At 40.5% G+C, this 15,487-nt stretch overlaps 1 protein-coding gene across 3 annotated transcripts; it reads left to right on the plus strand.

Annotated features, from left to right (window-relative positions):
• The first annotated feature begins 710 nt into the window (after positions 1–710).
• On the plus strand, positions 711–15,007 carry sec62 (SEC62 homolog, preprotein translocation factor). 3 transcript variants are annotated; one of them, XM_030751634.1, is made up of 8 exons: positions 711–828; positions 5,025–5,133; positions 7,672–7,777; positions 8,397–8,586; positions 8,990–9,085; positions 9,163–9,223; positions 9,320–9,439; positions 12,126–15,007. In XM_030751634.1, the coding sequence occupies exons 1-8, from the start codon at positions 793–795 to the stop codon at positions 12,659–12,661; spliced, it is 1,254 nt and encodes a 417-aa protein (XP_030607494.1). In that variant the 5' UTR covers positions 711–792; the 3' UTR covers positions 12,662–15,007. The 3 variants fall into 3 exon arrangements, with proteins under 3 accessions (XP_030607494.1, XP_030607493.1, XP_030607492.1); XM_030751633.1 differs by lacking the exon at positions 711–828 and adding an exon at positions 911–1,003; XM_030751632.1 differs by lacking the exon at positions 711–828 and adding an exon at positions 972–1,081.
• The last annotated feature ends 480 nt before the right edge of the window (positions 15,008–15,487 follow it).

A 15,487-nucleotide genomic window follows, 5' to 3' on the forward strand; every position in this document is an offset into this window, starting at 1 on the left:
TTCATGAAACTTTGTGGAAATATTCCTTAGAGCTCCGAGAAGATATGATTTCATTTTCAAGGTCAAAGGTCGAGGTCGCCAAAAAATTTCAAACATTTTAAAAATCCCTATGTCATACCTGCCAGTATTTTAAGATTAATATCTTGGTTAATTTTTCATATTGCAATGCTGTTTCATATATAAGCAATTACTGATAATTCATTGTCTTTTTCTATTGTAAATTAAAATACTACAAACCCTACACAAAAATCACATACACATACACAATTCATATCTCAGCAAGTGTTTTTGTTTTTTGTATTTTGAGGATGCCATTAGGGAATATAAAATATATCCAGACTATATTTGCCATTATCTGTTCATGTGGATGTGATTTTTAAAATAAAAATGTAAAATCACATATTACAGTTTTTAGAAGCCAATAAAATTAATTTCTAGTCTTTGTGCTCTAGTAATTTATGATAGAGTATTGCAATATTGGGTAGTACCTACTGCAGTGTAGTATAGACAGTTTGGAGTGAGGGAGGTATTTGCTCTGCTGAGTGCCTTTCTAGTTGTGTGTGTGTATTGTTTGAATCCAAATTCTTAATAAAAAACAAAATCATTCTATATAATATAATATAATACATATATAATATTGTTATATAAAATGTATACTATTAAAATATTAAAATAAGTAGTTTCATTTCAGTAGTTTCATCAGTGGGAAACGAATGTTAGGCTAGTCTCGCGATACTACGTTCTCCATGCGCGTGCGCAGCCTCGAGCACGGATGAGCTGATTTGGAGGATCATGGCGGAGCGCAGGAGGCACAAGAAGCGGATCCAGGTAACATCTTTTTAATTCGTGACAAACAGAAAAACAAAAATACGGTCCCTGCAATTTGGAGGGCCACGGGTGAAAGCAGGCGCCGGTTTACGAGCCCCTGCCGGATCTTTGTTAACGCCAGCGTCCGCGCGGGATGCCGCGAGCAGGCGACAGAAGAAGCCAGAGGATGGTAACGGTAGCTAACGTTAGCAGGCTAGCGACAACAAATGTTGGTATTTGGATTTCAACGCGACGTTTCCGAGCTGGTTATTATGTGAGTTACCAGTTGCGATCACGTGTTTGTCTAGACATCATGATGAGGTTGCTGTACTGTCTACTTAGAGAGCCCTGCGGTCGGTTTTCATTTTATCTTGGATTGAAGTGGCTGCAAACGTTGGCAAGCTAAGCTGCGTCAGCTTTAACCAAGCGTGTTTACATAACGTGTGGGAACTTAATTAATGAGTCAATGCGGCGCATCTGCACACAACTCACTGTCCAGCAGGCTGCAAGTTAAGCTGGTTCTAGGAGCAACAGTATAGAGAGGTTACAGGTCACGTCTGCATCACTTAAATACGTCTGAGTTCATTGTTGGTACTTTGTTTTTCGTGTCCTAAACCAAAGCCTGCTCAATTCCGCTTTATTTATATAACTCAAAATCATAAAACGAGCTATTTCACTGCAGTTTACATATTGAAGAGCAGACGGCACCCCTTTTAGAGCAACACTTTAAGGCAATGAGTAGGTAAAACAATCCTTTGAAAAGCAAGCAACATCTTGCTCAGTGTGGACAGGCGTCTGCCTCGACCGGTCAGGATGAGAGGCGAGCACAGAGGGAAAAGATTTGCACTGACTAACAGAAGATAATAATAAGCGCTTGGCAGGTTGGTGGGGTCAGTAACAGTTTCTCAACAGGAAACTAGAGAATGGGCAGAAAGGAAAACACATAATCATCGAGAAAGAACATGATGAGGCTCTTATCTAAGCTGGAGAGAGGTACATGAACTCCAGATGTGCATAATCTCTGGTTTGGTTTGTTTTTGATTAGTTATGATTCTGTGGTCATAGTTTTAATTAAGAAAATAAATAATTTAAAAAAAATAAGAAAAACAAGCTTTTTCCCAGTTTCAATTAATTCTGGTTTGGGGTTGTGTGCAATTACAAAGGATGTGAGACAAAATACAGTGCATTCCAAAAAATGCAACTTTTTGGTTTTGATTCTTGGTTAAGATTTAAAAACAAATGACACTGATTTTGATTTATGCTATTGTCCATCAGTTTATTTCACAAAGGAAACAGTGAGTAGGCTCACAGCTGGAACTGATGAAAACGTTTTGTTTTCTTTGTTGTGTGCAGTTGGCAGTGGCATTTTTACACTTCAGATTGAATGACATCCAGTCCTGCAAGTATTGCATTATTTCCTGTTTGCATAAAATTGCTAAGTTTGTGTCATATAGGATAATGTGTATATGTACCAAGTAAGTTATTTCAAAATCAACAAAGCAATGCAGAATTTCAAGTGGCTAACCAAATATGGTTAAAAAATATTAGATGACATAACAAGTGTAAGAGTGCAGGTTGAGTTAAAATGAGAGTGCAGATCTGCTGGACAGATGTGTTGCAATGTAAAGAGTTATTGTATTAGTTATGAAAGATTTCTTCTCTGTCCTTATGGCAGCAGTGCTGAATCAGTCTGTTAGAGAAGTTGCTGCTTCACTGACTGTCAGCATAGAACTTGGACTCTGCAAAAGTAATGGCCTGTTTTCCCTCAGTGAGCTGTAATTGTAGAATTCTAGTTTTGGGAGGAAATATTAAATTCAACTACCAAAAGTTGAGTTTCAAATCTGACATAATTCCCGCATGATAATTAACATTTTTGAAGCTCAGATCCCTCTGGGTCTTGTTTGCCAGTGAGGGAAGGAAAGAGCAGGTGATTGACAGATGGATTGGTGCAGCGTCTGCAGTAATGTGGTCTGAGAGAGCTGTGTGAGCAAGCCAAGCTGTTGATTTAGTTCATTCACACTCCCACCTATAGCTTGAGTTTTGGCTTGTGACTGAAAGAATGACATTGTGGATAAAAGCAACAAAAAAAAGAGCGTCCTCCAAAAAGTGTCTGGGCTCAGCCTTCGAGATATGGTGATGAGCTCAGTCATATGAGAGGGCCTTAGAATAGAGCTGCTCCTCCACATCAATAAGAGCCAGTTGAGGTGGTTCGGGCAGCTTACTAGGATGCCCCTGGCTACCTCCTATGTGAGGTGTTTATGGTATGCCTAGCCAGGAGGAGACCTTGGGGCAGATCCAGGACATGCTGGAGAGATTACATCTTGGGTGGCTAGAGCTGGAGAGAGGAGTGTGGCTACCTCTGGTTAGACAGCTGCCCCTGCGACCTGTATGTGAAAATGGATTGTACCGCATTTTATTTGAAATCTGTTTAATATTTAGATTATTTACATCAGTGACAGTAGGAATCAGTTTACAGTCTCCTACAGATCCACCCTATGTGATTGCACTCCATGTTTTTCAGTTGAGGCCCACAGCTCTATTATAGCACATCCTCTTATCTCATTTATGGTCCTGGCAGCCTGTTCTTTAGTTTAGAGCCTTCACCAGTTAAAATGTCCTGAAGCCAAGACTTCAGTATACTGTAGTGGTTTTGACCTGCCAAAGGAAATTCAGCAGTCCCCTTCAGATTTTCTGCAGAAGCACAAAGGAACAGGCAGGTTGGATGACCAAAAACACAGTGGGGCCTGTAAAAGACACATTTGGCTGATTTTCCTTGAAATCATAAGATGTCCAGAAGTGCTATCAATTTAAAACTTATTTTGTCAATTTAAAACAATTTAAAATTTAAAAGAAGTCTGGACAAATGTGACCCTTATGGAAAACCTGCAGCCAAAAAAGTTGTTCATATGATGTGGTAACAAAGTGACTTACTTAGATGGGATTTTGAAAAAACACACACAGAAAGTGGTAGCATATGGTCTGTTTTGCTCTTGACTTTACAGTTTTACAGCTTTACAGCTCTGTTGTGTTCTTGTTGTGGCACACTATCAGCTAGTCTTTACATACGGAGAACTGTTCAGTTTACATGGTGAGCACAGAGCAGCTAATCCTCCAGTGATCAAGCCAGGTACATCATATAGACGGGGGCATCGGGGCTTTCTGTGTAGCAGTCTCGGATAACTGAGCTGTGTGTGATGGATACCTGCTTCTCCAAACAAAGGCTCGTTTGATGGCTTTTTTTTCCCTCATATTGCGGGCCGGAGCAAACCGGACTGGGTGAAGCAGAGCTGAATTTCACTGGCATGTTTTTCAGTGCTGGTGGCAGATTGGCAGACCGTGCAGATGTTGTGTGAGTGAAGGATGATTTGGAGGAAAGTCTGGATGCACTGACAGATTGTCTACAATTTATGAAACTCGTACTACAAAGCACACAGAAGCTCTAGAAGTGAAGAGATCGTCTGCCTTGTTTTTGGTTACCTCTCAGATGTGATCACAAAGAATCAAACTTTTAGTGCAGCTTCATGCCAAGCACGCTGTTTACTGGTGTGTGAGTGTAAAACAGAGCACACAACGATGTTAGCACCAGAGGTGGTGTTTGACCTGGTCGAGCATTCTGATGGACAGGGTTAGTGTAAGTCCTGATAAATATCACTTTGTAACATTTAAGACATCTACAAATTTGTGCCAGTTGCCTACACTACACTACTTTCACTACATGAAAAAGTAACATCTCTCTATTTAATTACAATCCTAAAGTCAGCTTAAAATTATGCAAAATTTCTGTAACAATGAGGGACACTGACTCCACCACCTGTGAAACTAAGCTGACCCTCCTTTGGACAACCCCGCAAAAGCTGGCAGATGCTAAATTAAGTTTTAGAGATGTTGCTTGTTATAACATTTTTCCTGTTAGCTGGTAATTAAGTTTGGAGGTTTTGTGATGTATGAATGCATTTCTTCTTCTGGCTGACAGTGGGCGAGTTAGGAGACTGAGCTGATTAGTTTGATATCAGTGTATCCAGTCCTCACTGAATTCCATGGAATTTGTACAATAAGTTAGAATTATGTCTGACATTCAATTAGTTATCTAACCACAAATGTAGCTGAAAGTTTTCCTCTTGATTGCTTGCCTGTAGTTCTGTGCCAGAATACAATGAAGTCTCATTTTACCAGATGGGAAGACTGCACGTGACATGTTTGTTTCTCTGCTCCTGCAGGAGGTGAGCGAGCCCACCAAGGAGGAGAAGGCGGTGGCCAAGTACCTTCGGTTTAACTGCCCCACCAAGTCGACGAACATGATGGGCCATCGAGTCGACTACTTCATTGGTTAGTGTTCATCTGAATTGTCTGTCCTCTGCTGTTGAACACACAGATGGAGCAGAGTCTCATTCACAGTAAATAAAAATCAGTGCCATGTTGGATGTAGCACTATTTGTCTGTCACATTGATAGAGAGCCGTGAAATTCTTCAAATGTTTCTGCTGCAGTTTCACTTGCAGACCTGGCAGTCCCACATAGTGTTTATATTTTATTTGTTTTGTAGCACCGGTGAACTATTTTGTCAGTTTTGGGAAGTGCTGTTGACTTACCAACCGTAGTTGTGGGCAGTGACTGCTGATCTGTTATCTCTTGACCTTATCTGTTTTTTCCTTTGCTGTAGGCCACAGTAGCTCCAGAGGCCAACAGAGATGTTTAAAATAACAACTTGGCCTGGGGCAGCATGTTGGCATGGTGGGGGAAGGTTTGTGGTTTCGAATCCACCATCTGGCCGGGGACTTTCTGTGTGGAGTTTGCATGTTCTCCTCATGTCTGCTTGGGTTCTCTCCGGGTGCTCCAGTTTCCTCTCACAGTCCAAAGACATGCAGTTAGTGAGATTAGGTTAACTGGTGACTCTAAATTGCCCATAAGTCTGTCTCTCTGTGTTAACTCTGCAACAGACTGGTGATCTGTCCAGGGTGTACAGCAGCTGGGATAGGGTCCAGCATACCCATGACCTCATGTTGGTGCCATTTTGTTTGTTGATACAGAAGCCACTCTTATTGCTAAATGTCCTCTTATTTTCCAATAGGCCAAAAGGTGCAGGGTCACCAGGAAGGTTGTTAGACTCTGCAGCCAGAACAGGAGTTGGCAGACATTAGGATTCTATGCAGTTTAATGCTGCACTTAATTAATCCAGTACTGTCCACCTGCCATAAGTGCTAAATGTGTCGTACAGACACAGGAAGTAGAATGTGTTTTTTTCTGTTTCTCTCCATTTATTTCCCCATGTCTATTAATTTATGTATGTTCTCTTGATGTTTCTTTATCCATTCTTGCTTCATTATGCAAAACGCAGGGAAAAAAATAGTCGCGACTGAGAGCCAGATTAGCTGAGCACCTCAGCTTTCATGCCTGTTGTTATGCCAAAAAGCTGACCCAATGACACACTTTGCATGACAGTTTCCCACATTTGCATACTGAATCAAAGCTGCATAAAGAAATGTTAAAAGATCAAACATAAATGTGCTTATTTAATAGGGGGCAATACAGAAGTAACTACGTGTGTGTGTGTATAGATGTATAATCTGAAGTCTACATTCATTAGGGGACATGAGCGCATGGATATCAGCTGCATACGTAATACTGTTGCATGGTATAACATTTGTTTGGTTCTGTATTCCCTTTTGAATGTTTTCATAGTTTATTCAAGCTGTTTGATATGTGTAAAAATGGTTAATAGGAACCAATGGAAAGGTGCATCCCTTATTTATATAATAAAAATGTGCCACATAACAAAGTGGAAAGAGAATTATAATCTAAACATGCAGCTTCTCTGAAGTTACTGTCCCAAAAGTGGGCACTGCAGTTCTATAGTTACTAAAACTGCCCTGCAGTGCTTTTTCGCTTCACTCATTTTGGTCAATTTGTCTTATTCTGAATATCTTTGTTGTACCATTGGTTATAGTCAGATGACAAAAACTTGGTGGTTTAAAAACACTTAAGAACAGAATGCTCTATAACAATAATACACACACAGAGTGAGAGAGAGAAAGTGAGAAACTGTTCAGTTTTAAACACAAAACCCAACCAGGGGTTTGATGTTTACCTGGAATAACGTAATGTCTGTATAGCCGTGATAATCACCACAAACACATACACCTGTAACCTGTAATTTTAAGGGACATGATACATGTGCTGATTTCTTTGGTCAGTAATTTAAGATCCCACTTGTAAAACACACTCTACCCTACTGGATTCACATCTTGGCTGTCAATCTAAATTTACCTGCAGGCTGATCATTTAACCTCAAACTGCTGCCTTCATAGTAATTCATTTATATAATACAAAACACTCACAAAACATTTAAAATTAAAGTTTTAAGAACTTTACAGATACACAGGAATGGCTTGTTGTCTACGTACAGGTGATGTACGTTGAAACAAATGGAGACCTTAACAGACCTTATCATAACAGGGAGATGATAAACTGAACATATATCAAAATCCAAAGAATTAGGATTTATAATCTTTAAAAAAAATCATATAGATGTTAATTGCTGTATCTATGATGATATTTGTTCAAAGTTTCATTCACATTGGCCCACCCATTAAGGAGGAGGTGGGGCATATGCACAGATACGCTACAAACACTATAGTAAGATGTTTGTCATATTAGGCTTTGGAGTGTTAACAATAAAAATCCATGGACTGATTTATGCTAAGCTATCAGTGTAATGAAGTACTTGAACTGAAAGTCATTGATGTATGTTATTGATGTTCAGTGCCTACTGTCCTGTCTCATATTGTGTTTATTAATACACTGAACAGTCCACAAAGTGTTACATCATTTCAGTGCTGTATGTTTATGTGTGTGTCGCCTCATTTAGCTTCCAAGGCTGTGGACTGTCTGCTGGACTCCAAGTGGGCCAAAGCTAAGAAGGGAGAGGAGGCTCTGTTCACCACCAGGGAATCAGTGGTGGATTACTGCAACAGGTAGTTGACCTGTACTATATGCTCTACCACACAAGCTAGATTTTAATCACAAAACAGTGTATTTTTGATAGTAACACATACACTGGCAATAGGGTTACTAATGTGGGGCTGCAGCTAACCCTTAAGATACTTTAAACAAGATGAAAATACCTCAGTAAGGTAAAGAAGAGCTCAGTGAATAAAAATCTAAATCTAATGCACTAAGGAGTTTAAGTAGTATTTGGGTATGAGTTAGGAAAGATTTCCTGTATCTGTTTTCATTGATGATTCATTTCTTTAATATTTAACATGATTTTCTTGATTTGGTTTCTAATATTATAGAAAATTAAAACCACCAGCAAATATTCACATTTGAGGAGCGTAAACTTCTATAACCCTTTGTCAACGTTACTTGAATGATTTATAAAAAATAAAAAAAAAGATCCTGAATAACTGATTTACACATGATTACACCTCTGCTTATATAAACTCTTTATTATTAACTAAACTGTGTTCCAGTATAGCAGAGCAATAAACTCTTGCAGACTTGTCGGTTTAAGTCTTTTTGTTTTGGCAGTTAGTCGGTCACATTGGTATTTACAGCCCGTCGTATTCTGATCTCCTCTTTCTTTATTTATAGGCTTCTAAAGAAGCAGTTCTTCCACCGAGCTCTCAAAGTGATGAAGAAAAGGCCTGAGAAGGACACCAAGAAAGAGAAGGAAAAGGACAAGCCTAAGAGTGACAGCAGCAAAGAGGAGGAGAAAAAAGGCAAGAAGGAGAAAGAGAAGAAGAAAGAACTGGAGGCGACTGACACTAAGAAAGAGAAAAGTGTATGTGACCATCTGATTACAAAATGAAATGTGCTTAATACACTCGTAAAATAACAGTTTACCTTCAGCTGCTTGTTCCCAACTGGAACCAATCTTGTATGTTTGCTTTGAGTTACCTTGACCCAGCTGATGAGATTGTCCTAACCTGGACAGTAAATGGGTGGATATATTGACTCTGCTCTGTGAGGTTAAAGTGCATGCAGAGACCAATCTTTAGACATCCTGGAAAGAAGTTCACTCGTGTGCCTGGTCTGTGTCAGCAAAGAGAAAAACCATGACTCAGCTGAAAGTTAATAACCTACCCTCAAAATTTAAACTCCACCATTCAGTTAACTTGTAAACATCCACATATGATGATTTTAAAATGTAGACTTTTTATTTAAATTTTGATTTGACCGGACAGGATGACAGTCCCGGAACCCCCAAGAAGAAGAAAGAGGTGAAGAAGAAATTTAAACTGGAGCCTCATGAGGATCAGCTGTTCCTAGATGGAAATGAGGTGAGTACATTTGCAGGATTGTTAAACCTACACAGGAAGTGTTTGAGAAACGCTCAATGTGTGTCCCTCTCCTGTAGGTGTACGTGTGGATTTACGATCCTGTTCATTTCAAGACATTCGCTATGGGTCTCATTCTCGGTGAGTCGGTGACTGGAAATCCTTGATGGAGTCCTGCTGGAGAAAAAATGAACGGGGAGTTATCTGACACTCATTTTCCTGGTTATTGTCTTTCAGTTATTGCGGTGATAGCAGCCACGCTGTTTCCGCTGTGGCCAGCAGAAATGCGTGTTGGAGTGTATTATCTAAGTGTTGCAGCCGGCTGCTTTGTGGCCAGTATCCTGCTTCTAGCAGTCGGTAAGTGCACACAGTAATAAAGTCGTAGGTTCCAGCAGGGATGATGTGCAACATAAATCAAAAATATGTGCCAGTTGCATGGATAAGACGCATTTCCACAGCTGAAGCCTTCGTTTCATTTTAATAACTGTAGCGTTCTGAAAGTATCTGAGTCAGAAACCATGTCGTATGTCAGAGGGAATTCTCAGTGGTTAACAGACCTTTTTTGCAGGGCTTCACTTTTGTATGTACAAAATATTCTGCTCAGAAAAATGAAGGGAACTAAGTTAGATTTTTTGATGTGTTTTTGAATCTCATCCACAAGGGTTGATGATTTTGGTTTCCACTGATTGTTGTTATGTGCTTTAATTCTCTCAACACATTACACGATTTATGCAGGTTAAGATTTTCAACCTGAATATTTCATTCATCAAGATCCAGTGTGTGATTTTACTGTTCCCTTTGAGCAGTGCAGTTCCTTGATTTCACTGAAAAAAAGACACCTGGCAGAGCTGAAGATGCTCAGATTTTCTTTGGGAGTGACCAGAATGGACAAGATTAGAAATTAGTTTATCAGAGGGACAGGTCAGGGTGCACTGTTTAGAGACAAAGTTAGAGAGACAAGACTGAGATGGTTTGGACAAGTGCAGAGGAGGGATAGTAGATCTATTGGACAAAGGATGTTGAAGCTGCTAGGCAAGAGGAAAACCACAGACGAGGTTCATAGATGCAGTGAAGGAGGACATGCAGAGAGTTGGTGTGACAGAGAGTGCTAGAGATACGGTGAGATGGAGGTAAATGATCTGCTGTGGTGACCCCTAAAGTGTGCGGCAGAAAGTAGATGAAGAAAATTTTCTTGTCTTACCTACTACAGAAAACCACACACCTGTCCTTTAACTCCCACCCCCAATTTGTCCACACAACTCTTATAGAACTAAAAAAAAAAAAAAATTGATCAATTCAAAAATAAACTGCACAAACTCCAAACATAAATAAGGGGCAACACACTTTGTGAGGTCTCCAGGCATCCTGTTATGAAAATGATCAAAGTCCAGGAAACACACAGCACTTGGAACAAAGGATAATGAAAGATATATTTACATGAACGGGAGCTTTACATTTCAGTGAGACATCATGTAAAAGGCTCGTTGGGACCGTGTTTTGAGTCGCCTTTATAGGTGCATTTCAAACAGTGTACTTAGCAAAACAAGATAAGGAGGAGGCTGCCTCTGCAGCTTCTCACAGTGATAACACTGCCTCGCCGACTTCACTTCCTAGCATCAAACACCAGGGTCAAGGTTAAGGTGCACTCCTTCGCTGTAACTTATTGCCACAGACTAATTAACTGTATAACTTCTAAGAGAAGCAAGCAGAATAAGACAGAAAGAAGCATGCTCTAAATGATTGTCTTTTCCGGCCTTTTGCTCTCTCCCAGAATACTGTGTTCTTGCATCGAGGTCAGGACTGTGGAGACAGTTACACATTCTTTCAGACAAACAACCTGACACAGCACAAAGCATCACTACTGGCAGTTAGGATGACAAAAGCATAATGCCCATCCATCCATCCATTCGCTTCCGCACATCCTGTTAAGGGTCGCGGGGGGGCTGGAGCCTACCCCAGCTGTCATAGGGCATAATGATTATAATATAATTATTATAATTATTTATATTCTTAGAACTAATACTGTGAGACATACAACACATTCACACTCTCTTCATTAACCATAGTGGTTCAGTTCAAATAAATCCAGTTTATTAGTATAGCACCAACCCAAAACAGTCACCTCGAGGTGCTCTATACTGTGAGGTAAAGACACTACAACAGGGGTGCGCAAACTCCCAACCCGTGAGCCGCTTCCGGCCCCGCTGCTACTTCCAGTCTGAGAATTGAGGTAAAAAATAACATACAATTTGGCCCTTTAAGTTACTTTTTTGACATTTCGCCTTCCCCTCCAATTAAGAGGGTTAAGCCTGCAAGAGCTCCATTAGATTAATAAGATACCATGAGGGCTTTAAGTTTTGATGGGGCCTGATCATTCAGGATATTGTATGTGAGGAGAAGGATTTAAAATTCTGGATTTAACAGGGAGCCAATGACAAGAAGTTAAAGTGGGGAAAAATACGGTCTCTCTTTCTCGTCCCTGTCAGCATTCTCGCTGCAGTGTTTTGGACAGCTTTTCAGAGAGCTTTTAAAACAGCCTGTCAATAAGGAATAATTAGGGGCGCCCGGGTGGCTCAGGGGTGCAGCAGGCAACCACATGCATATGCCTCCTTGCGGTGCGGGTGGCGTGAGCTCAAGTCTTGGCTTGTCGCCAATTTACCCGTGTGTCCTCCCCGGTATCTTTCCCCCATTTTGTGTCTCTCTATACTGCCAATAAAGCCGCCAAAAAAAATTAAAAAGGAATAATTAGTCCAGACTTAGTGATGCTCAAACACTAGTTCCGCCATTTGCTCCTTTGAGGCAGTATTGCACAAAGAAAGCAGTGCTAGATATTAAACATTTTGAGTGATTACAGTCATGTACTGTAACTTGCTTTTGGAATGCACTATATAGCAGCTGTGAGTAAATGCCAGATTAAACAAAGGTGTGAGAGAGAAACCATTCAGCAGCAGAGGTTTTCACATACATTTGAATGCCAGTAACGAGCGAAGAGATGTCTGATGTGTTTCAAACTGATCTCACTGGTTGTTTTCCGTCTCTTCAGCCCGCTGCATCCTCTTCCTCATCATCTGGCTGGTGACTGGCGGGCGCCATCACTTCTGGTTCCTGCCCAACCTGACGGCAGACGTTGGTTTCATCGACTCGTTCAGGCCGCTCTACACTCACGAGTACAAAGGACCACGAACCAGTGACAAGAAGGGCACAGACAAGTCTGACGAGAGGGACGGCGGCACCTCCACCAAGGCCCAGAAGTCGGACAGTGACGAGAAGTCGGACAACGAAAAGAAGGACGGCTATGATGAAGAGGAGGAGGAAGAAGAGGAGAGCAAAGAGGTGGGGCAGGAGGAGAGTAAAGAAGCAGAGGGGGGAGGGACAGAGGAACGCCACTCAGACACAGACAGCGACCGCCGAGAGGAAGAAGGCTCACAGCACAGCAACGGAAACGACTTTGAGATGATCACCAGGGAGGAGCTGGAGCAGCACACGGAGGAGGAGGACGAGGAGGAGGAAGATGAAGAGACACAAGAGAGGAAAGAAGGGTTTGGGAGTGAGACTAAACCTCAGACTGCTCAAACATAATCTTCTTCCAGTCCCATCACTCTCTACTTCTCTCTGTCCTCCCCTCCCTCCCTGCTGTGATCCCAGGACCTACTGGTCCGGCCTCTCTGAGCCTGCCGAGGCCATGGAGAGGCTCCATCTCTTGTTGTTGAGATCTTCCACTAAACAGTACCAGGATAGACACAACACTGAAATGTTAACAGCTACGACAATGGGAAAAATTGTTTAAAAAGAAGCCTTATGGTGGATCCGATTCTTCCCACCCAAATGTTATTTATGTGAAAGTGAAACTGCCACCAGACACGTTTGCCTGAGGAATCCATCAGACCAGACGTCATTCTTTTTGTTTCTTTTTCTTTGTGTCAGTTCAACCAATTGTCTTTTATTTATATCCCATTACTGGATTAATTTGTTTCATATGTGAGTTCAAATCCAGAAAGTAGGTAAGAGTATACAGAAGAATGATGGTGTTAAATTGACCGGTAATAAAAGATGTGCTGTTTTTGAGCTCTGTATTGTCTGTATAATCACGGTAGTTCTGGACAAAGACAGGAAGCCACTGTTCTCTCACATTTTGTGGTATTTTGGTGAGCCAGGAGCAGCGAGTCTGATAGCTTTCTCAGGCAGCAAAATGACCAGCGTGTCGGCTTTGAAACCTGAACTTCACCAGATGGACCAAAACCTGTAGTTTACTCAAAGGAAATAAACAGAAATCAACTATAATGTGGCTAGATCGAGCTTTTGGACAGCAGAGTATACGGCTCCTTGAGGTACTTGCCATCTTCAGTTTTTTGGGGGGGTTTTGTAACAGCTTACGATCATAGTTCAATCCTGTACACACCGTGTGAAGTACTTCTAGTTCATGTTTAATAATGTGGGACTCATCTTTAAGAGTAAGTGTGAACAACTGGGACAAAGCTGGCCTACTTAATTTTCTTTTTAACATTTAAAAAAAAAAAAATTGCAGCATTCGCTGTACAACTAAAGCAAGGAGGGGTAGAGTTGGCTCATTTATCTGCAAACAGAATCAGAAATAAGTCAAGAAATCTCTAGTGCCAAACAGCTCATGACGACGCATGCTTCAACACAGAGAGCTGAGCGAGAGGGGTGCGTTTAGTCTATTCATACATTTTGTTACTGCCGTGTCAAACTCAAGTCTTTCACAGAGAAAAAGCACAGCACAATGTTGTTAGTGTGCAGCTAAACAAAGATTTGTTGGTCTCAATGAAACCGTTTAAAGGCGTTTGCACTAGACTGTCATCCACGTTGGTCCCGTCTAGTCTCGCACAAGCCGCCACGTGAAACTAGCGGGAGTTTCTTTGTGACTCCAGCTGGCGGCTGTGGTCCAGTAATAGAGGTCCAAGCTGTTCTTCACATTATCTTCTGGCTAGAAATGTCTTAGATGCTGTTTTTAGTCATAGCAAGGATTATATTTCAGAATATAAAATAGAAATGTATCATTTATATATGGATTCTATTGATAGATATATGCATTTACTCAACGGTCTAAGAAACAGTTTGGTCCTGCTTTTCTTTAGGAGGTGTAACTTTATTCCCCAGAGTATGTTTTTGTTTTTATGTGATCATAAAATATACTCATTATTTAAAGGTAATAACAGTGGGAGTCTGAGATTTCAGCATTTTTGTCTTTTTTTTTTTTTTTTTTAATAAAACATTTGCCACCATACTGTTGAGCGTGTAACACAGTGGGTTAGTTGTGTGGTGCCACCTGTATTTCTCCCACAAACAGTCAGTCATTAACTTGAGGTGGTTTGCATAACACTAACAGCGACCTGCCAGTTCCCCACACACTGATGAAAAATCATAAAATAATCCACACAGCTTTCTCTGCAACTCTTTTGGTTTCTCCTCTAGACTTTGTGGTTTGTTGCTTTGTTTGCTGTGCTTCCATTTAGCTCTCTAAGCACCACGTCATCTTGTTTTTCAGTATTTTTACTTTTTTCTTCCCACAAAAAGGCAGAGTGCATTTTTTTCCCCTGAGTTGCCAGTGTGTCAGTGGCTGTACTCTGAATATTGGCATAAACATGTCACAAAAGAGAAAAAAAAAATTCTCCCAGTTGTTCCTGACTGTTGCACAGTATCCGTCTGTTGTATATTGTAGTATTACTCTCTATGCTGCTGCTTCTCATCACACATTTCTGGGGGAAATATGAAAGTGAAAACTGTAAAACACCCATGTTTTATCTATGGTCAGAAAAAAAGTGTCTTTTGATCACCTAGTTGTCCACATTTGGATCGATATCATTCTCAAGACTGTCTCCTGCAATATTGGAGTATAATTTAATAAAAATTGGATGTCTGGAAATATATCTGTATCTTATCATTGCAATAAAAATATAGAAAGCACACGAGCACTGTGATCGTTATATTTGTTTGGTTTTTTTTATTATTCCAGAAAAGATAACCTTAATGATAATCCAATCGAAATGGTTGCATCCTCATGAGTGCCAAAAATGAAACACTGGCTTCCTGATGGGAGAGACTGGATTCAAACAAAGAACTTTATTTTTAAGTTTGTGAAATAGTTGAAGCCAATCTGATTTACATTTAAACTCAGGCAGAAACGTTTTTAAGGCAACTGAAAAATGAAGTCTTTTACAGTGAGAGAGAACAGAAAGGCGGCTCTGGACTGTAACGAGACATTTGTACAGTAGAAAACAATCAGTCACCTTTGGCTTACTCAGCAATAAAAGTTTAGTTTTAAGGAGGCTGTTTCGACACTTATTTCAAACTTCTGTCTTGAAAATATTACACAAATATGGCATTAAATAAATGAATCCTAGACTCTTGTATGTACAAATTTACATTTATAAATTTGAGTTGAAA

This window comes from Archocentrus centrarchus, chromosome 17, assembly GCF_007364275.1.
Source record: "Archocentrus centrarchus isolate MPI-CPG fArcCen1 chromosome 17, fArcCen1, whole genome shotgun sequence".
NCBI lineage: Eukaryota > Metazoa > Chordata > Actinopteri > Cichliformes > Cichlidae > Archocentrus > Archocentrus centrarchus.